General features: G+C 33.5%; 1 protein-coding gene across 2 annotated transcripts; it reads left to right on the forward strand.

Annotated features, from left to right (window-relative positions):
- The first annotated feature begins 9021 nt into the window (after nucleotides 1-9021).
- Nucleotides 9022-13850, forward strand: LOC130960201 (protein trichome birefringence-like 35). Of its 2 annotated transcripts, none has more exons than XM_057885529.1 (7): nucleotides 9022-9190; nucleotides 9497-9721; nucleotides 9853-10159; nucleotides 11124-11295; nucleotides 11803-11999; nucleotides 12096-12248; nucleotides 13094-13850. In XM_057885529.1, exons 1-7 carry the CDS (start codon nucleotides 9133-9135, stop codon nucleotides 13422-13424), a joined length of 1443 nt encoding a protein of 480 aa, XP_057741512.1. In that variant the 5' UTR covers nucleotides 9022-9132; the 3' UTR covers nucleotides 13425-13850. The 2 variants fall into 2 exon arrangements, with proteins under 2 accessions (XP_057741512.1, XP_057741511.1); XM_057885528.1 differs by having other exon boundaries at nucleotides 9079-9190; nucleotides 9491-9721.
- The last annotated feature ends 9359 nt before the right edge of the window (nucleotides 13851-23209 follow it).

Genomic DNA, 23209 nt, shown 5'->3' on the forward strand with positions numbered 1-23209 from the left:
ATCTAATTCTCCTTATGTCATCTACCCAGTGGACCTATTAAAGCCTTCAACTTGTCAACAAATTGCACTTCACCTAAATTCCTCCATTCCTCCATTCCTCCTTCACCATTCTCAAAAATCCCTCATGAGTAAACCAAGAATCCAAGCTTCGAAATAGTCTTAGCCCCCCTCCCAACCTTGTGATATCCACCATCATTGGACACTGGTTTAATAATTCTTTTGGACCTCTTCGTAATCTTGTTTCATGAAACTCTTCCAACTACTCCAAACTAACCAGGACCCTATCAATGCGACTACAAGACTGACCCCCTGAACCATGTGAACACACGATCAGTTAGAGCAAGATTCACTAACTCCATATCTTGAATCTATGATCTAAACTTTGCTACAGACACTATCAATGTAGTAGCTCCTTTCCTCTCTTCCACCTGAATAACCTCGTTAAAGTCCCTCATATAATAAAAAGGAACTTGACATACGCTATATAAGAAACTCAGATTTTCCCATACAATAAGCTTCTCTTCTCTATCATGCGCCCCACACACTAAGCAAAAAGTACAAACAAAATTACTTTTTAACAATACTTCATTCACTCACAACCATCTCCCCCCTTTATAACAAGTGTTCATTTTAAACACCATTTCATCCTACATCAATAACAACCCATCAGAAGCACCTTCCAACCCTACAAACTCCCATCCTACCACATCAAACTTAGTTACTACTTCTTTCTTTATCTCTATCAAACCTAACATATGCAATTTAAACTTCCTTCTAAAATTCTTCACCATACTCTATTTTACAACTCCCGCAAAACCCCTAACATTCCAAGAGCTAAAATTCTTCTTGCCTTCTCTTTCTTATTGCTTGCTTTTTCTTCAGTGCAATTGCCTCATTCTGCTCTTGGATTATAGCCATAATGTTGTCTTCCTCATTATACTGAATAGGGTCGGACTCCACTGCCAACTCCTATGCTTTCTTGTTTTCCTGCATTTCATCAACCTTTTAGTTCTAGAAGTTTTAGTTCCAGCTTCACTATCTTCATCTATTCTTGCATCTCCGAGTCCTCTGAATTTCCTCCAGTCTCATCATGCCTGACCTCCAACATTTCTAACGTCACTTTTGCTTCACCAGTATCTGAACCATCATCTATATTGTCCTTGGTCAAATATATTTTGCCCAAACAACCACCTTCACAACTTACTGGCACATATGGCCTATACTTTATAGTATTACGTCTGCCTCCGGAACTACTCCCTTTTAACTTAATAAGATTCGAATTCAGCCTACCCTCCATTAATCTCCAACCTTTCACGGCACCAATCTTCCTTATGCCTTTCGTTAACACCACCATAATATTCATACCCAGGAATAATTCCAAATGCAATCCGGTCTTCCACCGCATCGCCATCTGTCCGCATTGGTGTCTCTGCATCAGGCTCATTCCCCATCTTTTCTCCTCCATTCAACTTTATGTCCCCAGCAAGCCTCTCGGACTGCACACTGATGCCACTCTTGCACCGTGCGCCCGCTACTGGTTGTCCCTCCCCATGCATTGTAACCACCTAGAATGGACGCTGGCCCCCATCGCCACCATCATCCTGGCTCGCCCTACCCCCGCTTCGTTCTCCAACATACGGATTTGCTCTCTCCCTCTTCCAGCGCACGTTTAACTAACCCCTTCATCTGAGTTGCCACCTCTGCTATCCAATCGGCCCTCCCATCGCCGAAGCTGACTGCACTGCCGTAAAGGTTCATCCCAACATTGCATCACGTTCCAACTGCCACACCTCCTTCAGCCATTGTCGTGTGAGTCTGCTGCTCCAGGGTTCTCCTAACACGTTTCACAACATGTCTAGCCTCAGGTCCAGCATGTAGGTCGTGTTGTGTAAGGCCCATTCGACCCTCCTTACCCTCCTTAGTTTTCATGCCAAAGGAATAGGCCCCAATGTGATTAGCAACATCATTGGGCTTCCTAGCAACCAAACCCCTCCTACTATTACTAGTAATTTCCACTCTATCTACCAACTGATCCCTATCATAATCTCATGATACAGTTCTATCCGAATTAGCCTCCGCATTTTTAGCAGGGGATTCCACTAAATCAGCCTTTCGTATATCAGAATTGGTTGGCCTAATTCTTGTACTTACCATTTTTGTATTCAAAAAATTGTTCCTCCATTCATTCAAATCTTCAAGTTGAATTACTCCTCTATCCTTCTGTTGGTCTTCCTCCATAATCGTCATCATTATCAACTCCGCCGCTGCATCCCAATCCAACAACCGTGTATTACTTCCAGTACCACCATCGTTATTGTGTCCAATAGCATATTCTCCTCTCTTAATAAACCCACTATTTTCTCCCAAATCATCCGTCATCACACATGCCGCCGAGCTATAAGTTTCAATCTCCACCTCCTTCACAAACATATAGAACTTGCTCATGCCTATGGTAATGTGTATCCATTCATGAATGACATCAAATATACATGTATCAATCTGCACTTGTTCAACACTAAATGACATACATGATTTGGTTGTATCGTCACACTTCACTACCTCACCCATAGTCCACCAATCGTATGGAACATTTCTTCTGACCAAGCATGTAGCGGTACACCGAAGCACTCGAGCCACACCCTTCTAGTTTCCAGCATTCATTCTCCTCCCACCTCCATACGCTATGGAACATCTTTAACATACCATATATATTAAATGTAAGCGCCTCTTCCACACTTTGAACGCTTTCAAAGGTCAGCAAGGCTTTGTACACCCCCATCTCACAAATCTTTACTACCTGAGGCCAGTTCTGTCGAACTGTTGCTTCAACATGCAGAAGTCAATAGCAGTCGTTGTACCCCCAACAATACTCATCTGTAACCAGCTCAAATTATTCTGTGCCATCAAGATTACGAGCTTCTTTGTCCATCCATTCCCATGAGGATCCTTAGCAGTTTTCTGTTCTTCTTTCATTCCAAGTGTTCCCTTCCCTGAACCAGATTTTTCCCACGTTCAACTACCTCATCATCTGCACGCTTCTTCGTAACTTTCACAACCACCGTTTGCTTCTATTGAGGATTATCCCTTCTATATTTTGCCTCTCCCACAAAGATCACACTTCCTCTTACTCGCATTCTATTCATCTCTGATATGGCTTTCAGAGCTCCTTCTTTTGTGGTGTACCTTATAAAAGCAAAAAGATATATCGCACCATTTCTCCTCTTCCGTGATAGGTATATATCACTGATCCACCCCATCTAAGAAAACATGCTATATAATTCATGCTTTAATATATCAATTGGTAATCTGTCCACAAAAATGGTAAAGGATTCCTATTCCAAACGAAGATACTCTTCTCGGTTCTAAATTCAGGGATCCTTACCTTGAGGTTGTGACTGCCTATCCCCACCCCGCCCAATGCTTCTCCACCCCGCTCTCTCTCTCATTGTAACAATATCCTTAATTGCATTTGTTTTTAAATATTGCATTTGTTTTTTATTTTAGAGAGACAAAATACCATAAATGATTTTTTCTTTGTATGCGGAAAGCCGAAGCAAAGAGAGCGCCAATTAATCAGCAAAGAAAAATCAAAGAGCTTGAAGCACAATTGAATGAGGCGGAGGATATTATAACATATCTTAAGATAGAGTTGAAACAAATATACCATGAGTTGGAAAAGACAAAGAATAGTAAAAAAATTAACAATAATCAACTGTATTAACTGAAAACAAAAATAGATTCGTGTTAACTCAAAACAAACACAGATCCTTGTTAACTCAAAACAAAAGCAAATCCTTGTTAACTCAAAACAAAAACAGACCCTTGCTAATTCAGAAAAGTAACAACAATCAACAATTAACTAAGAAAATTAACAAGCAACAAAAATAAAATTAACTTAGATAGAAAAATGACAAAGTATTTAGCTTAGAAAAATGATTCAAAGAAGCAGTGAAACAGAGGCGAAGAAAGTGGGCTTACAAAGGGAGAGATGCCAAGGAGAGAACAAACCATCGCAACACCGAAAAGAGGACGACGACGGTGGAGAAACGAAGAGTGCTGACGAGAAAACGAACGTGTCTGTGGGTTCTTTGCACATGAGCGATGGCGACCTGAGAAGTGGGAGGCTCAGTTGAGGCTAGTCCAGCAACGATGGGACCCTCTGGGCGATGGGAGTAACTCGGTGATGGAGAAGGTAGAGGTAAGCAGCTTGATGGCGGATAAATGTCGGTAAAGAATTTCTTAAAATAACTTCGTTGCAAGTGTAGATCTAAACCGACAATTAAACCTCAATCAACATTTAATTAGGTTGTCACGAGTACAAACCCCAATAAAAATAAACCGAAGTATTCAAACCTCAGGTCGTCTCTCAAGGAATTGCAGGAAAGTGTAGTTTATTATTGGTTATAGAAAAGTATTTTTGGAGTTTTTAAATGTTGAACAAAGAATGTAAATGACAAGAAAATAAACTAATAACTAAGAAAGGTCTTAGCAAGGGAAGAGAATTAGAAGTTCTGTCCTCATTATCATCGTCAATTGTGATGGTAAATGTAAATTGCCTTCACTTAGTTAACCTCTAACCAATGAAGGAAAGTCAAGTGCATACAATCAACTTGAGTTTACAAGTCCTAGTGAACTCATAATGAGAGACTAGATTTAGTGAGGTTCAAGCTAATTGGCAATCTTCAATCACTAATCAACAAGTGAATTTTGATAACTCAAGAGTCTCTAATTAATCAATCCAAGTCAAGAACATAAAAATCTATTTTAAAATCCAACCAAACATTTTATCAAACACTTGGAAGGCATAAAATAAAAATATAGAAAACTAACAAGACATAGAAAAATCTAAGACTAACAATTGCAAGAGGAAACAAGAACAACAAATTAAAGAAAGCAATCATAAACATGAAAACATAAATTGCATTAATATGGATTAAAGGAAACAAGAAGAATTCATAAACTAAATTGGCAACATAAAGAAATCAACAAGAGAAGTAGATAAACTAAAGTACTAGAACAAATAAAAGTAGAAGAAAATTGAATTAAAGTAAGGTAGAAATCTGAATTTGAGAAGGAACAAGACTAAAAACCCTAAAACCTAGAGAGAGGAGAGAGAGACTCTCTATCTAGAAAACTACATCTAAAACCTAACTAATCTCAAAGAATGAGTGATGGATCCCCCATTCATCCCACTCTGCAGCTTCTAATCTTCATTTTCGAGCTTGAAACTGGGCCAAAAGCAACCCAGAAATCGCCCCCAACGAATTCTGTTAATTGCAACACGTGATGCTCATCACGCGTACGCGTCAGCCACGCGTACGCATCACTGAACGAATTCCTGGTCACGCAAATGCGTCATCCACGCGTACGCATCGTTTGTCTGCTGCACCGGTCACGCGTATGCGTCATCCATGCGTGCGCGTCGCTACCAGATTCTGAAATCCTTAATTTCTTGTGTTCCTTTCACTTTTGCATGCTTCTCTTTCATCCTCTAAGCCATTCCTGTCATATAAACCCTGAAAACACTTAACACACGAATCACGGTATCGAATGATAATAAAAGAGGATTAAAAATTAGCGATTTTAAGGCCTAGAAAGCATGTTTTCAATCATAGCACAAAATTAGGAAGGAAACTTAAAAGCATACAATTTACATGAATAAGTGTGAGAATAGTTGACAAAACTCACTCAATTCATTAAAAAATAAACCGTAAAATAGTGGTTTATCACAGCTGCTAGGGATAGGTTAAGTGAAGTCTCTCTTCTCTGATGTGGGAGATGGGTGAGACTGAGAGGGGACCTTTCTAGCTTTCAGCTTTTTTTTTTGTTCAAAAATTGAAATGTCGCCGTTTTGGGAAGAGATGATTTTTTTTTAAAAAATTTAAACCAGTGACCTCTAAAAATGGGCCGATTTTGACAGTTCACAGGTTAACTGTCGGTTCGGCTAGTTCCTTTGTCGATTTTTTGCAGGGCGGTTCTTCACATCAATTGAACTGGCTAGAGAACTGGTTCCGATAATTTGATCAAACTAGTCGATCCGATTCAATTTTTAGAACATTGCGTCATACAATTTTTTTCTCTCCTCTTTTTATTATTTTATTTTAAAATAATATTTTAAAAATCGGATCGGATTAGCTGGTTGAACCAGTTAAACCCTGAACCAAGTAGCTATATGGTTCGATTCATACATCATAACCGCTAATATAAAATCCGTCTTTAAATCATTAAACCACTCAAAAACCAATCGATTAGACTAATAATTAAAACGGTTTTATGACCGACATGATTTTTAGAACCTTATTTTAAAAATTTATATAAATAAAAAAATATTTGATAAATCTCTCTCTCTCCCCCTCCCTCCTTTAACCTCCTCTATTTCTTAGCCCTTCTCGTATCCTTTCCTATTCCTCCTCTCTCACTCTCCCTTATTTCTTATCATGTTTTCTACGTACTATTTCAAACCTAGTCTTACTTTTAGATTTCATATTTAATAATTATTTGACGTGTTTTCTCCTCTTTTGTGGTATTTTTGGTTTTTTTATGGTTGAGATTGGTGTCTTAGTGTAAAACTCTTAACATTTAGGAAAATGATCAGATCTGCGTAAAGAAAAAGAATAAATATTCTGTTGTATTACAACACATTTATATAAATTTAGAAACAAATGAGACTCAAACTAAACTTGTTCCTGCTTCTACTCTTTAAAATTCTTTGTAATCGAATATTGCGCTTCCTCTCAATTTATAGTTCAATATAAAAGATGTTTTTTCATATATTTATGTGATATATAAGTTCAATTTGTTATAGATTAGAATTTCATTTAAAAATTTGTCGCTGCCTCGCTGGTCAATAAATTACTGTATGCACGCAAAAAAATTTGAATCAATAACACTTATTTAAACAAATTAATGATCTAAGTACTAGACCAATTCAAGTTGGTTACTATTTAACTTATCTATAATAATTTCTTTTTTTGTAAAGAAATTTGTCTCCTTTTTTCTATTATATTGGGCCTAGTTTTAGGCATATTTGAAAGTAATTGGATGTGAACTTATTTCATTTTGGTTGGCTTATCACGACAGGTTTTTGTTTTGCTGCCTATTGGTTTTCATGGTTTTTTTTTTTTTTTAGTTTAAAGAGAAAAGCACCTAGTGACCCACACATTGTTTGATGTTTTAAATGTCAAATCCTTATTTGTCCAAAAAAAAAAATTTTTGTCAAATCCTTTAAAGAAACCAAAAGTTGATCAAATTAGTCTTCTAAACATTTGTTAAGAATAATAAATAAATGTTAACAAAAGATTCATTTGCTTATATAAGACTTTCTCATCTTCAATTTGATTTGGAAAAGATATCATTTGTTGATGCAAATTAAATGTAATTATTATTAATTAATTATATCAATAATGAGAAGTGCTAACAATACTAATTATCCAATTTCTTTTTTATTTTAAATTCATTATTTTTATCTAATTTTGTTTTGTCCTAATTACATCTCTTCTAACTCAAACCCCCTTTTAATCGTACCAGCCGTCCGTCACCTATCCCAGCACACAGTCCTTCTCTCCGGCGAGGAAGTTTCCCAATGCCACCGTCTCCTGTCATCACCAATCCCGAGTGCAAGCAAGCCATTTCATATTAAAAACAAACATTTCATTTGGATAAAGAATAAAAATTTCATTTGCATTAAGAACAAACATCTCATTTATAAGAAAAAAAATAAATATCCGCATGTGTATAAAATTTCCACTACATACCTTGTCATCACGTTGGTGTTGTGAATCGCAGTGACGACGGGAACATGAGTTCTTGAAAAATACATGGCTACAACTGCACGGAGACAGCGGCGTTCTCGAAAGGAAAGGCACCTCACTACAAAGTTGGACTGCTTGCAGCGGCGCGATAGAGGCACGACGAAGCTGGGCTGCTTGCATCGGCAAGCGGGATGAATGCGCGACGAGATTAGGCTGCGTGCGGCAGTTGGGGAGACACGACAAGGTTGGATTGTGTCCTGCGGTTGCGGACACACGAGGAAGCTGGAACGCGTGCGGTGGCTCGCAAGAGACGGCAGGAGATTGTGGGGGAGTAGGAGTGGGATGCAGTGTGGAAAAAAGGTTTGTGGTTATTGAAAGTCAAATTTAAATAAAAAATTATACCTAATTAATTTAAATTTTATATTTTAAAATTAAAATTAACTTTTATTTTTAACTTATTTTTACGTGTTTAAAAAAATGTTATTCTTCTGTAGTTTTTCTATAATCTTTTTTTTTGTGACTTTCTCTATAATCATTTGATAATGCATTTAGTAATATCTATCAAATAAATTCAGCCATTCTGTCCGAAACACCAATAAAACAAAATCCTAACAACAAATGAGATTCTACCCGTTTTCAATCATTATTTAGTTCTTCTCTTCCTTATTCTATATTTCTTAAATCAAATTTGTATATATCTATTTAATTATTTACATAAAAATAATACAAAATTTTAGATGAAAAAAAAAAAGATTTATAGAAAATTGGTCATAATCTTAGTATAAATATATACACACATCATATAAAACAAAAACCCAATAGAAATATCTTATCTTATTCTTTATTGGTAATTTAAATGAGCTACTAAATCAAACAAATTTCACATGACTAAACTATTAAAAATGTGCTTGAAAAATTTAAGTACAAGTAAAAATAATTTCAAAAGATGAAATAATAAAAAAAATTGAGAAGTTATTAAAAATTAAAATAAAGATATCAATTGTTAAATAGTTCTATTTTGAGTATTTTTATTGTTAAAAAAAGACTAATATGACATCATGTAAGATTGTTATTATAGTATTCTTGTTTTATATATTAACTTTTTAAATTAAAAAATAAAATCAGTTGAGAGATTAAAAAATTTTATTTTAATTAACAAAAATATTACATATACTAAAAATTAATTATTCAATTAATTATGTTATTTTATATATTTTTAATATATATTTTATATCATTTACTAATTTCTAAATTCTAATTCACTTCTTAAATAACTTTCAAATATATACCACTTTTGTTTTCTCTTTCCATCTCTATCAATCCAAAGTTAACTTAAATCCTATTACAAGTCAACACCCTTAAGCGCTTAAGAAAAAGTATCATGGCAGGTTCCCAACTTCCAACAACAACCACTGTCACAACAAATGGTGATAGCTCAGGTAAAAAACGGTGAAAGGATCTTGGTTGTTATTAACATCCTTAAATTTTTTAAGTATTTGCCATTAAAATAAAGTAAGAGCATAGAACAGCTAGTTATGACAGCACAATTCAAACGCCTTTTGTGTCCCAATTCTAATAAATCTAAAAGGTCCCAATCCATCACCACCACCAGATGCACCATCACTGAATCATTGTTCAATCATATATATTATACCCCATCATAAATCTGAAGTTGATTTTTTTGTTTTCAGTTGATATATGCTTTTTTCTTTCTTTTTTGAATACCCTTTGGATCAAAGTTTCAGACTTTACCACCATGCGGAGGTGGAAGTGGAGCAATAGCGGCAGAAAGAAAACCCCTTATTTTCCACTGCTTGTGCTGTTCTTGGTGGCGTTCATAGCTTTCTCAACACTTCACAGTGAGCACAGCATTCACCAAATCCATGAGAACCCAGATCATGCTCGTATTCATCAAGAAGAACATGTTTCAGTTACTTATGTCAAACCCAACCTTCTCAATCGAGCTTCAGGTGTGGTTTTTCTTATGTTCAAAGTAGAGAACTTTTCTGGGTTTAGTTAAAGTTTTGAACTTTGTGACTTTGATTTGTGCTTTGTCTCTGACTTGTTGAGATGGGTTTATGTGGGTTTTGTTGGATGATAGAGGTTTTGGATAGATTCAGTAGATGCAACTCCACAGTAGAGTATAGTGGCAGGAAAATTGCTTGCCTTGGTAGTGGCGGCGACGGCGACGGCGGTGGTTCTCGGGGTTTCAGCGGCCACCGGAGTTTGGAGACGGAAAAATGTGATGTATTCTCAGGAAAATGGGTGTTTGATAATGGTTCATATCCATTGTACAATGAGGCAGATTGCCCTTATATGTCTGACCAATTGGCATGTCATAAGCATGGAAGGAATGATTTGGGTTATCAGCATTGGAGATGGCAACCTCATAACTGCAATTTGAAGAGGTGCCTTTCCTTCTGAGCTCTTCTTATTTTTATTTCTTGTGAGTTATTTAAAAGAAAGGCTATCTGGCATGATACTAAATTGCCAAAATGTGTTTTATCACTTACTCTCTGTGAGCATAGTTAGGCTTTTATAATGAAACATCATGGGGTCATCTAATCTGTGTGACCGACCACATCCATCTAATGGTATAAGACTTTGTTGTTGTTGTTAAGCATAGTTAGATTTTGTGTGACTGAGTCCAGTTCCGGTTGTTGGGATTGCATGTGTTAAAGTGTAGATTTCTTATGTTTGCAACTTGAATTCGAATCTTTTTGCAGTTGGTTATGGCCGAAATGTGGTGATGTTGTAGTCAAGTTATGTGAATGGAAGACACACCGAAATTGGCGTTGCAGTCAACTACAACCAAATATTGCTGCAGCATCTGCATTCTGCAGTTTACAACCATTTAGGGGTTGTTTGTCACTTGTAAGTTGGGTTTTGGAGGGAAGCGGAGGGTGAAGGGAAGACTTGTGTAAGTAAAGCTTACACCTCAAGCCCTCCATTTCTCTTGCCTTCCCCCTTCAAACTCCAAAGTCACAAACACCCCTCAGTGACATGGCTTGGGATTAAATTTTCTATTAGAAAGAGGGAGAGCTTGAATAACAAAGTTCAGAGTTTAGTATAATTATTTTGTGAAGTTGATCTATGACCAAAACTGAATTTCGTTGAGTTCAAGTGGCATAGAAGTTGTTCTTGTGGAGTTAGAGTTGCAATAATTATCTTTTTTTTTTAATTATTCTCTCTTCCAATTGCATTAATTATGCAACACCAAAAATGCCAAAATGGGTTGCTATAGAAATTTGAGATAATAATAATAATAGTAATAACTTTTGACTTTTATCAAATAATAATAATAATGTTTGTCACAAAGTAGATTCTCTTCACTAGTCTTATGATTTATTTATTTATTTTTGTTCAAAGCAGGTTTGATGTGAAAGAGATGTGGGAGAAGTTAAGAAATAAAAGGCTAATGTTTGTTGGAGATTCACTAAACAGAGGGCAATGGATATCGATGGTATGCTTGTTACAATCAGTTATCCCTGCAGATAAGAGATCAATGTCACCAAATGCCCATCTTACCATATTCCGAGCAGAGGTAAAGTAGGAACCCCAAACTGGAAACTGCTGTATAATGCTTTCTAATCTAGTTTCTTCTACCATATATGCCTTCTTCCATTTTCTCACTGAGTTTCTGCTAGCATTTGTTTATGTCTTGAGACAGATGATGGGGACAAAAGTTATGAGATATATAATCATTTATGTACCTCTACCAAAAAGTTTAAGCTTTTTATAATAAGTGGTTTCGTACTGGTATCAAAGCTTTTATTGCTGAAAGGTCTAGAATTCAATTCTTGTTGACTCCCAAAAGAACGAATGTTAGCGTAAGGCAACATATGTCTAGGAATCATTTTAAAGATAATTTCTATACTTCCTATATAGATGAACACAAGAGACATGTTTTCTATACTTCATATTTAGGCTTTTGATTTCCTTAGGATTTCTGTTGATGGGGTTTTCACTTGTTAAAAATATTGATATCATGTGTGCTGCTTTCCGAAGGTCTCATTACATGTAAACTTCTAATTTTTGTGACAATTTTCAGGAGTACAATGCAACTGTTGAATTCCTTTGGGCTCCTCTTCTTGTTGAATCTAATTCTGATGATCCAGTAAATCACAGACTAGATGAACGCATAATTCGTCCCGATACTGTTCTTAAGCACGCATCAAAGTGGGAGCATGCTGATATACTAGTGTTCAACACATACTTGTGGTGGAGACAAGGACCAGTCAAGCTATTGTCTGTATCAGTTCATCGCAATACAAATGGAATTTTTGCCGAACATTTGTCTCCTTGGATGATTTTCATAGTATCTTGTGATTTGTACTTGTGCAGATGGACCGACAATGAAAATGGAGCTTGTGAACAATTGGATGGGCGAGAAGCAATGGAGTTGGCGATGGGAGCTTGGGCTGATTGGGTATCTACTAAAGTTGATCCTCTCAAGAAGCGTGTCTTTTTTGTGACCATGTCCCCAACACATCTATGGTAAGCACCCAATTTAGATTTTACACGATCCTTTTTTCAGAGGAACTACTTTTGCTTGTTGGTGTCCATTCTTGGGCATGAGCCTTTAGCCACAAAGTTTGTGCTAATTCTTTATTTGAATGGCATATTAGCTAGGGAAGGTTCTTTCATGAACACGATTTTAATGCATCATCGCTTGGCACGCTCACAACAAAAGTGGATCCCTTGAACTTTTCAAGATGCTTACACTTTTCATGGACCCAATCAACTTTTGTCTGAGCACGCCAAGAATGATGTATTATACTTGTGTTAAGGGACAAAAATGTTGCATTCTTAGAAGTTGTGGCTGAATTGTTTTGATGACTCTCATTTTTCTGTTATTATGCTATTCCAAAGGACACTATCATTGCCTTTCTCTAAGATAGAGTTTTAACTTTTTAACTCGCACTGGCTCATGTCGAGCTCACTTCCATGATAATATGCACTTCTGTTGAAATTGGTACAGTTAAAATTCTTACTATCATGGCTAATACATAAGAGAACTTATTTCGGTGTCATGCTAGCAAAAGGTTAAGGAAAATTGCTTCCTAGAGAGAGAATCATCCCATTTCTTATCAATGGTGTATAATTCTATTACACAACATAGTTCATAAAATTGTTTCCTGAAGTCTTGTCTCCGGTGGAATCTCGGATGGTCTAATAGGATTGCCTCTAATAGGTGGATACTTGTGGTTTCGACTGAAACTAAAATTGTTTCTTGATTGTCACACTTTGTGTATAGCACTTTATCATCAATTTACACAATCAGAGTATGTAATGTACTAATGCTGTATATTTTCCCACCGAAACCGAACACTCTCATTCAGGAGCCGAGAGTGGAAACCGGGAAGCGAGGGAAACTGTTATGGAGAGAAGGATCCCATTGATTTTGAAGGCTACTGGGGAAGTGGTTCTGATATACCTACAATGCACTCAGTGGAGAAGATCCTAAGCAATTTAAGTTCAAAAGTTTCTGTCATTAACATCACTCAACTATCTGAGTATCGAAAGGACGGCCACCCTTCCATTTTCCGCAAGTTCTGGGAGCCCCTTCGACCCGAGAAGTTGGCGAATCCTCCGTCTTATTCCGATTGCATACATTGGTGCTTACCAGGGGTGCCTGATGTGTGGAATGAGTTACTATTCCATTTTTTATGAATGGTTTTGCTAACAAATATCCAAAGGATACTTTTTAAGGAATTGAAAAGAAGCAAGATTTATTTTTATTGTGATTCTCACTTCTATTCCATAAAGCAAAACCTTGTATGAAAGGAATAGTACTCGATTTTCTTGGTCGGCTATGGCCGGCCGTCGGCATCTCGGAGAGGATGATGCTGCTAATGTGGAAGTGCTTCTGATAAGTGAAGAGAATCTAGAAAGTCAAGGGATCTTAATGCTCATGTTCCATGGTAAAATCTGGTTTCATATAGAAAATTGGCAGGGTATAAGATTGCTTATTTTATTTCTTTTGAATGCAATTTTTTTCTTCTTTTTTTCCACTCATATACCATCTATTGCATGTTGTTGGCTTATCATAAATTTTCTTGTAATTTAGAGAAATAGATGTGAAAATAATCAATTTCAGATTTTAAGATTTTTTCTTAAAGGAGAAGCTGTTCACCTAAAGAAAATCATGTTTGGATAAAAATTTGAAAATAGATTATAATTGAAACTCATAATTTTAAGTTGAAAAATAGCTTTTATGTACAATGTTTTAAAATTTCTGATTATAAACAAAAGCTGGTTATTTTAGAATTATAATGGTTTTACCAATTTGACTTAATTAAATAATTATTTTGATCTTTTTTTGTAAGTATACTATTTAAAAATAATTTTTTCTTATATTAAAAAAGATTATCTTAACACTAATTTTTAACTAAAGTATTCAAATATAAATTAAGTGATTATTAAAATAATTTAATTTTTAATATTCTCAATTTAGGGTTTTAGATTTAGGATTTCACAATGATGTGCAATTCAAGGGAAGCAGCTTATTTTGGTTCACTCTACAATTTAAGAAAAATATGAAAAAATATTTTATTTATTTGGTTTCTTTTTTTTGTCAATTTCTCAAAGCAAAATGTACTCTCTACCAAAAAGGAAGACAAAAACCAAATATTGTTTATTTTTTGTCCCATTCAGACCTAATAATATTAGCCCAGATAGCAAAATTTCTGAAATGGGCTATTTAAAAAATAAGGATTTGCCTTCATTCTGGCCCACCCAATTATAATATGATTAAGCTATATGAATCAAATTTTGTTAGGGTTAGTTTGGATAAGTCCATAAGTAGTTTTTTTTTTAATTTTTAACTTATAAAAAATTATAGCATTAATATTGAGTGTAATTTTAAAAATTAAATTATAACTTTTTGAAAAATTATTTAAGTGCTTATGAAGAAGTTAAAAAAATAATTTTTTTATAATAAATTTTTTTATTATTTTTCTTTTAAAATAAAGACTTTTAAAACTAAAAAATCAAATACAAAATAACTTATTTATAAATTACTTTTAATATATATATATTTATTATTTAGATTCTTTTTAAAAAAAAAACCTTCACGAAATTATTTATCCAAACTGAATTTTAGTGTTGGTGTTGAATCTTTTTGACCCAAAACCTATCTTGCATTTCAGACAAAAAGAAAAATCTGATATTTGTTAATTTGGTATACGACAACCCTATATTTTGTTTATTACTTCCTGTACAGCTCTACTTGACAACTATTTATTTCCAGTGACAATTTTTTTCTTAGAAAACTTTGCATCAGATAAATTAGTTTCTAAAAATAAAAATATTAAATAAAAACTACTAAATTAATCTCTGATGTAAAAATTTTCAAAGATAAAATTATCATTTTATGCTTTATTTGTTTATAAGTTCTCTTTATATAGATAATTTTATGCAATTATATATATTTATATATAGTTAAATCTTTATAATTTTACTAACTTACAATAGTTTTTAATTTATAACTAGATCCATGTTAACATTAAAATTACAAAAATATTTTTATCTATCTTACCTCACTAATAAATATATTTTAGCATAATTTAAATATTTTTTAAAATGGTAAGAATGTAATTATAAAATTAAATGTGGTGTAAAAATTCAATATTTAATGCTAACGAACTATAACTCAAATGATATAATTTTCTCATACTCACTTAGAGGTTGCAGGTTCGAGTCTCACTCTAAATTTAAAAAAAAAGTTCAATATTTAATTAAAAATTTGACAAAATTATTAGGACTGAAAGAATAATTTAACCCTTTTTCTTTAAATTTCATGAGATACTTCCTCTCTCTCTAATACACAAAATCAGCCAAAAGGCTATTTGGCATTTTGAAAATTCCAATAAAATCTAATAATACTCCAAGATGGATCATACACAGAATCCCTTAGCTTGTTGTAGGGGTATAGGGTGCTTGATCCGGGTGTGGCGTTGGTTTGCATTAGTGTGGTGACGACAAAATCGTAGCGAAAATTGAAAAACTGCCATTAAAGATATGTGGGGTAGCACAATGCATGCCCTTACTTACACCTTAGTATATATTAATAATCATATTGTGATATTCTCATGCTGATATTGGTGACCACATTTATACATATACGGATAAGGGTGACTCATATTAGATCCTTTTTTTGACTTGATATCTTTGATGACGACTTTTCCTTCTACAAACAGTTTAATCTGCTTCCTACGGAACAGAATTTAGAGCATACAAATCAGTAACATAACCCCACATCCACCACTTCAATGCCCCATCTCTTCCAACCCCAATAAATACACATATTGTTGTTGTTATTATTAAATTCTTGCACATTTTTTAATTTTGGGTTACAAATTGAATTAACTCGTTTGTAAACATTGTTGTGTCACAATTGAAACATTGCTATTTAGGCTTTATTATATAAAAAAAAGGTTGATTAATTTGATCCAATTCAGAGAAAGCTTTATAGAATAATAAAAGTTCTCTTAAGTTTTTTTTAAGTAAAGTCTTAATTTAGTTTCTATCAATTTTCATTAAAGATAAGACAATTTTTGTTGAAAAAAAAAGAGACACTTCGATCTTCAGTTTTTTTTATTTTTTATTTTGGGACCAATGACGGAGTCACGTTTGTAGGAATGGGAAAAATAGTCCCTCCCAAACTTCTAATTTTTCAGTTTAATTTCCTTTTAATTTTTAATTTTTCTCTCTTCTTAACTTATATTTTTCATGTTTGCCCCTCCCAAAAAAATTCCTAGCTCCGCCCTTGTTTGGGACAATATAACTTTTCTATTAAAAAAATTGTTAATATTATTTTTGTGGAAAATTTTATTTGTATTTTATGGGGGTTTTAAACACCCACAAAATTTTTTTTCATTATCATCATTATCACTTTTACCTCTGCTATTTTTATTGTGTAATCATACTTTATCATCATCATTATTTCGTCTACTGTCATCATCAACAATACCAATATCATAAATATTAACGTTTTCTTATTTTATTTCTTTTTCGATGTTTTTTTTTCTTTAAAAGGTATTCCTACTACAATTATTTTTTTACGACATCATTTCTAGCAACGGTATCTCTCCATTAAGCACTGTCGATAAAGAAATTTTTCAAAAATAAACATATTAATAGTTTGTGAGAGTTTAAAACCCCACAAATTACAAATAAAACTCCTACAAAATTAATTTTGTTAATATTTAACGGATTTTCTAATAGAAAAATCATATTGTCCTAAAATAAAAAATGTTGAGGGCCGAAATGTTCTTCTTTTTTGGATAAGGATCGCCTTGTTCTTCGTAAAAATAGACAAGGGTCAGGTTGAATGTTTACTCTTTTTCTTTATAATTACTAAGAGTCAGTATGTGTAGTGTAAAAAAAAAATAATTGATTTTAATTCAAATATAAATAAAAATAAAAAATATTGGTCACCTATAAAGTATTCTTGATGAATCTTGTTATGCAAGATACAAAACGATGAAGAAAAAAGAAGAGAGACAAAAACAGAAAAAAGATTAGAAAATTGAATTACAACTATTATATTGAGATGAATGAATGAGAGTTACAGAAATTAGCTACTGTATAGTAACTATTTATATACGCAGCAACTACTAGAAACTAAAAACAAAAACTAAGTTAACTTAATAGACTCGAACCAGAACTAACAAAACTATAACTAGTCGTTGTTCAATTATATTTCTATCCTTTACAACCTCCTTCAAACTCTCGACAGTTCTAGGAACAACTTGAAGTTCGCTCTTAAATTTCTCAAAAGAAGTTGACACTGGTTTGGTTAACACACCAACCACCTAATCTGCTCCTGGGATGTGAACATGTAACAGACCTTTTTGAAGCCATTCCCAAATCAATTGTACTTCTAATTGAAAATGTTTAGTCCTGTCATGCATAATGGAATTAGCTGTGAGTAGAACAGTAGAGAGGTTATCACAAAATATGCTGGGAGGTGTTGAAACTTTGACACCAAGCTTCTAAAGTAGATTTTACAGCTACACCAATTCTCTCTCACAAGATGCTAAACTCTTAAATTCTGCTTTAGTAGATAACCTGTTAATTGTAGTTTATTCTTTACAAGACTAAGAGACTAAATTAGTACCTAAAAAGATGCAATAACTTGAGATAGACTTTCTATCTTCTAGATCTATTGCCCAATCTAAATAAGAGAATCCTTAGAGCCTGTAATCTTTACACTTGTGCAGCAGCAAACCTTGATCTTTAGTTCCTTTTAGATACCTCAATACCCTCTTAGCAACCTTCTAATGACCTAACAATGGACAATGCATAAATTAACTTATTTTGGCCACAATAGATAAAAGGTCTGACCTGATAATACACAAGTACTACAATAAGCCAACCACTCTTCGAAACAATTTTGGGTCTTTGAACTTCTCAGAACTTGAGGATAAAAGCTGAAGTGAACTAATCATGGGTGTTGGCATAGGACTAGCCTATGCTATTTTCAATTTAGATAAAAGATAATTTATATACTTGTTTTGAGATATGTGTAATTGACCTCGACCAGTCTTATGCATTTTAATTCCAAGAAAATAATTCAATTCTCCAAGATTCTTTAGAGAAAAGACTTTATCTAGTTTATAAATCATGCTAGTAACTTCTTCTAAGTTATTTCAGTAATAATGATGTCATTCACATAGAACAAAATATATAAAAGTGTATCATTATAATCTCTAGTAAAAAGTGTTGTCAAATTTATCATTAACAAAACCAAATGAGTGTAATATAGAACTCAAATTTAAGAACTACTCTTTTAGATCTTCCTTCAAGTCATAGAGAGATTTGTTAAGTTTGCAAATATAATTATCTGAATTTTTCTCAAAACCAACATGTTATGACATATAAATGACTTGATGAGTAATATAGGACTGTCAAACAGGCCAGCCCAATCCATTTAGGCCAGCCTGTTTAATCCCGTTTCATTTCTGAGCCATAATTTTTTAACTCGGACCATTTACGATCAGCCCCATGATTAAATGGGCTGGCCTGTTTACCCTTTTATTTTATTTTTTGAAAAATATTTTGACAAAAAATATCACTTTTAGGTCAAATATCTTAAACAAATAGTATTTCTTTAGTTGATGAGTCAGATTTTCAGATCAAATCGAAAGAAATCAGGCTTGGCCCATTTAGCCTGAAACTTAAACTGGCTTAATTTTAGAGACAAAACCCACCCATTTAAATGGGTAAACGGGCTGGCCCAATGGGTTTGTTCTATTTTGGCGGTCCTAATGAATATCAATATTTAAGAATGCATTGTTAAAGTCAAACTGCCTTACTAACCAATTTCTTGAGCTAGAGACAACATCCACAAGCTTCGCCAACAGTTCAGGAATTCTCACCTCCGAAAACTGGCGATGGCAGTGAAATAAAACTTGCAAATCCTTGTCACTGCCTATCACAAACGAGTCGTACTTCACCCCATCCTTAACAACCGAAATCGGAATTCGATAATATAACTTCTCGATCCGTTTCACTCCATGCAGACCCAATTTTCATAGTACGGTATCATGAAACTTAACCAGGCTCATAGAAGGTTTGATAAAGACGCTCAACGAATCTTTATCAGCAAACTTAATTTCCCATCGCATTTTTTTCTTTGATCATGCCTTTGTAGTGCACAAGAACTAGATCCTTCGTACCTATTTTAAGTGTCACTCTTATGTGGATTCAACATCTTGTTCGTATTTATAGAGGTTGGAGATGTACTTTAAATCGAATTAAATTAATTCGATTTAGTAATGTTGTTGGTTAAGAGTAAATTGAATTAAGTGGAGTTGAATTACCCTAGAGTATTTTCAAGCTTAAATCTAAGCTAGTCCATTTGATTTACTTTAGTTCATCATCATACCAGGTAAATCGAATCTAATAAGGCCAATTTACTAGCATTAAGCATAAATCGAATTTTATTAATTCGATTTACTACCAAAGCCCTTAAATCGAACGTAGTAAATTTGATTTACATATGCATGGTTAAATAAATAAAAAAATATTTTATTTATTGAAATAAATAATTTGTAAAATAATTATGAAAATACATTATATTTGTTATCTCGTTTATAGTGTAAAAGAGATAAGTTTACACATATCTCGTTTATACTGTAAAGGAGATAAGACAGGTCAAATGACATATCTATATCTCGTGTACAGTATAAACGAGATATGTGTAAACTTATCTTCTTTACACTGTAAACGAGATATGTGAAAAATTATAACGTTTATAGTGTAAACGAGCAAATTTTCAACAATATAAAAGGATGTACACTCTTTGGTATTCTTCACATACATTTCATATCTTCTTATCCTTTATTTTTCTTCCAAAAAATAGGCAAAAATGGCCAATAGTAATGGATATGTGGTTGTCTGTTTGTATCCCAATTGTCATACGAGAAACAGTGATAATATGGTGATATTTGAGTGTGATAATCCGTTACTATTGCGCACTCAACAAGTAAGTTCCTTATCCTAGTTGAAGAGTCTGATATTGAGTAACCTTGGTGATTTAGAGAGAAAAGAGATTGGAAGGGTGGAGTATAGGTTGCTAGCACCGTTGGAAAATAGAGTTTTTTGGTTTCGTCTATTTCGACTCCATGGCGACGAGCATATACGCCTCATGTTTGACATTTATGGGAGAATCATGGAGGAACAAGTGATGGAGCTTTCCGTGAAGGTTGGTGATGTTGGTGGCGGTGGATCCATCCACTTGACCTTTGTGCAAGATGAACCACCTCTCACACCACTGATTCATGTTGCTAGTCCAGTGAAAATCATGGACGTGGATGATGAATACTCCGACGAGGAGTATATTGTGGATAGCAATGATAGTGGTTTTTTTGAAGATAATGAGGAGGAGTCTGTACTAGAGACGCTAGTTGAGGCAGCGGTCTGCTATGTTTTGCCTCCCTTCCACCCGATTCCGGCGCTATCAGATGTACCAAGTTACTATCATGCATTGGATCTGGATGCGATGCATAAGAAATCTCCATTTTCCAACACTGGAGAAGACGATTAAAACCTAGACGGTAGAGTGAAGATTTGGGTCGTCTATAGATTCAAAAGCAGAGTATAGTAATGCAGGGTGTGAAGAACTACAATATTTACAAAAGTGCTAAGTACCGAGTTGTCAAATCGGACCGATTAAAGTACCATGTGCATTGCCGCTAATCTACAGCTGGATGTCATTGGAGTCTCCGTGTAGTCCTCTGACAGAACTTCGGATATTGGTGAGGTCAAGTTTAATTGTGGCATATTTACTCATTTATATGATTGTTATATCTGGTGTAGTTTCCAACATCGACCACAACATTTAATATCTAAACTACTAATTATGTGCTTAATAACTTAATTACAAAAAAAATCAGAACCACATTCATTAACACGTACATAACAAATGGAGTTTCAATAATACCTAAAATCGTACCCTGTTAGTGAACCGTTGCTAACAATACATTCAGCCACCTAAACCATAAACTGTATACTAGTTCTTGGCAAGTATCCTAACCATATCTATACATATATGCGATAATATAAACGTGAAGATAACAAAACTAACCGTGAAGTTGGTTGCCCCGGCAACGTGCCATGTCGCGTTCAGTCGACTGATGTCCGGATCAGGTGCATCTGTGTGCGCCATCTTAGAGTTACTCAATAATATGGTCAGAAAATTATAGAAGAGAAGAAAAAATGGTCGAAAGATTGCAAATGGGGCCGAAAACGTTGCTGTGAACGACATATATATAGGCTGCGCGCACTCTTATCTCGTTTACAGTATAAACGAGATATACATGTATCATTTGATCTGTCTTATCTCATTTACAGTCTAAACGAGATAAGATATGCGACATACATATTTTTGTAATTATTTTACAGATTATTTATTTTATTAAATAAAATATTTTTTATTTATATAAAAAAAATGTAGATGTGTACTAGTGTCCGAAAATCCAAAATTTCAAATTATTAATTTATTTCCATCTATCAAGATTCAATTTTATTTAATTTTTGCATAAACAAAGTTAGTTGATGCATGATACATTTATATATAATAATCATGTCTATCCAATAATAAACATTTAATGTATTGAATTTATCATTATCATACAAGAACACTATTTCTTACATATAACCGTATAAGATTATGGTTGCATCAAATTTAGTTCTACTTATTAATTAAGCTATTATATAATACTTATATAATTTCTTATCGTTCATTTAATTGAAAATAAAATTAATTGAATTATAAGAATAGTCATAAAGCATTAAAATAAAAACTAGCTCTCATTTTTTTTAAATAATAATAGAAGAACTAAAACATGGAAGAGAAAACCAAAACCTAACTATAATATCTCAAATTTACTACGGGAAACAAAAACTAAAGTTTTGATTTTTTACTGTATTTCCAGTCTGATAGGTCAAAGATTAATCTGCTGTGATATTGAGTTCTATTTAAGAATTTGTTATTGGCCAATAGGTTACTACATGCACAAGACGAAATTCGAACCTTCAATACTTATTTAAATAAACTAATAAATTAACTACTATACCAACTCAATTTAATTAAAATTAAAATAAAAAAATATACGGACTAAAAATTGAGTTTTTTTTAATTCTACTAAGTCGAAGAATATCAAAAGTTTTATAATGGTCAGAATCTATGGAAGATAACAAAATAAAAAGTTACTGATTAGACCATCCCCAACAATTCAATTCCATCGTAAAAAAGATATTGAAAACGCCCCCACAAATTTATACTTTATCCGGTTTATGCCTCTTTCAACCAAACAATCAATAATACCCTTTAGATTGTAGGTTCATTATATTAATATTGTTACTATTATTTTCACAATATATGCTTGTAAGGAGAGATGGAAAGCTAAGAGAAAGATTCCAAATATAACATTCCCTCTCTCTTAAAATAATTGTTGTTTTTGTTGTGATAAAGATAATTTGGATGTTCGTTAATATTTGGACGGCTCAGTTTTTTAATAAAAAAAGTTCAAATTTTATTAATAAAGTGTGAAAATAAAAAATTTGATACATATATAAATAGAGAGTTAAAACTTCTAAAAATTAGTATAACATACCATAACATAAATATTTATCTCTCTCTTTATATGCTGCAATATATATATATATATATATATATATATATATATATGAATCATTTCTATTATATTAAGATATTAATATTGGTGAATATTAATATTAGAGCTTTCTATTTATACATCTTTATTTTATATTTATTTCTCTTTCTTATTTACTTATTTACAATACGTTATAAACACGAGATTCTTGTCAAAATTTAAGAAGACTCGGGTAGTAAACTTTCATTATGTTAAAGTTCTCTCATCTTAAATTTATTAATGCTCTTGATATATTCAGAAACAACTACTTATCATGGATACTAGATGTTGAAA

The sequence above is a fragment of the Arachis stenosperma genome, chromosome 2 (assembly GCF_014773155.1).
Source record: "Arachis stenosperma cultivar V10309 chromosome 2, arast.V10309.gnm1.PFL2, whole genome shotgun sequence".
NCBI classification, from domain to species: Eukaryota; Viridiplantae; Streptophyta; class Magnoliopsida; order Fabales; family Fabaceae; genus Arachis; species Arachis stenosperma.

What these genes read in the sequence shown, in the direction of transcription:
- LOC130960201 (XM_057885528.1), top strand. Translation starts at nt 9,133, where the DNA reads ATGGCAGGTTCCCAACTTCCAACAACAACCACTGTCACAACAAATGGT. An exon ending in CAAGGACCAGTCAAGCTATT is followed by an intron (nt 12,000 to 12,095) that starts GTCTGTATCAGT and finishes GTACTTGTGCAG; the next exon opens with ATGGACCGACAATGAAAATG. An exon ending in ATGTCCCCAACACATCTATG is followed by an intron (nt 12,249 to 13,093) that starts GTAAGCACCCAA and finishes ACTCTCATTCAG; the next exon opens with GAGCCGAGAGTGGAAACCGG.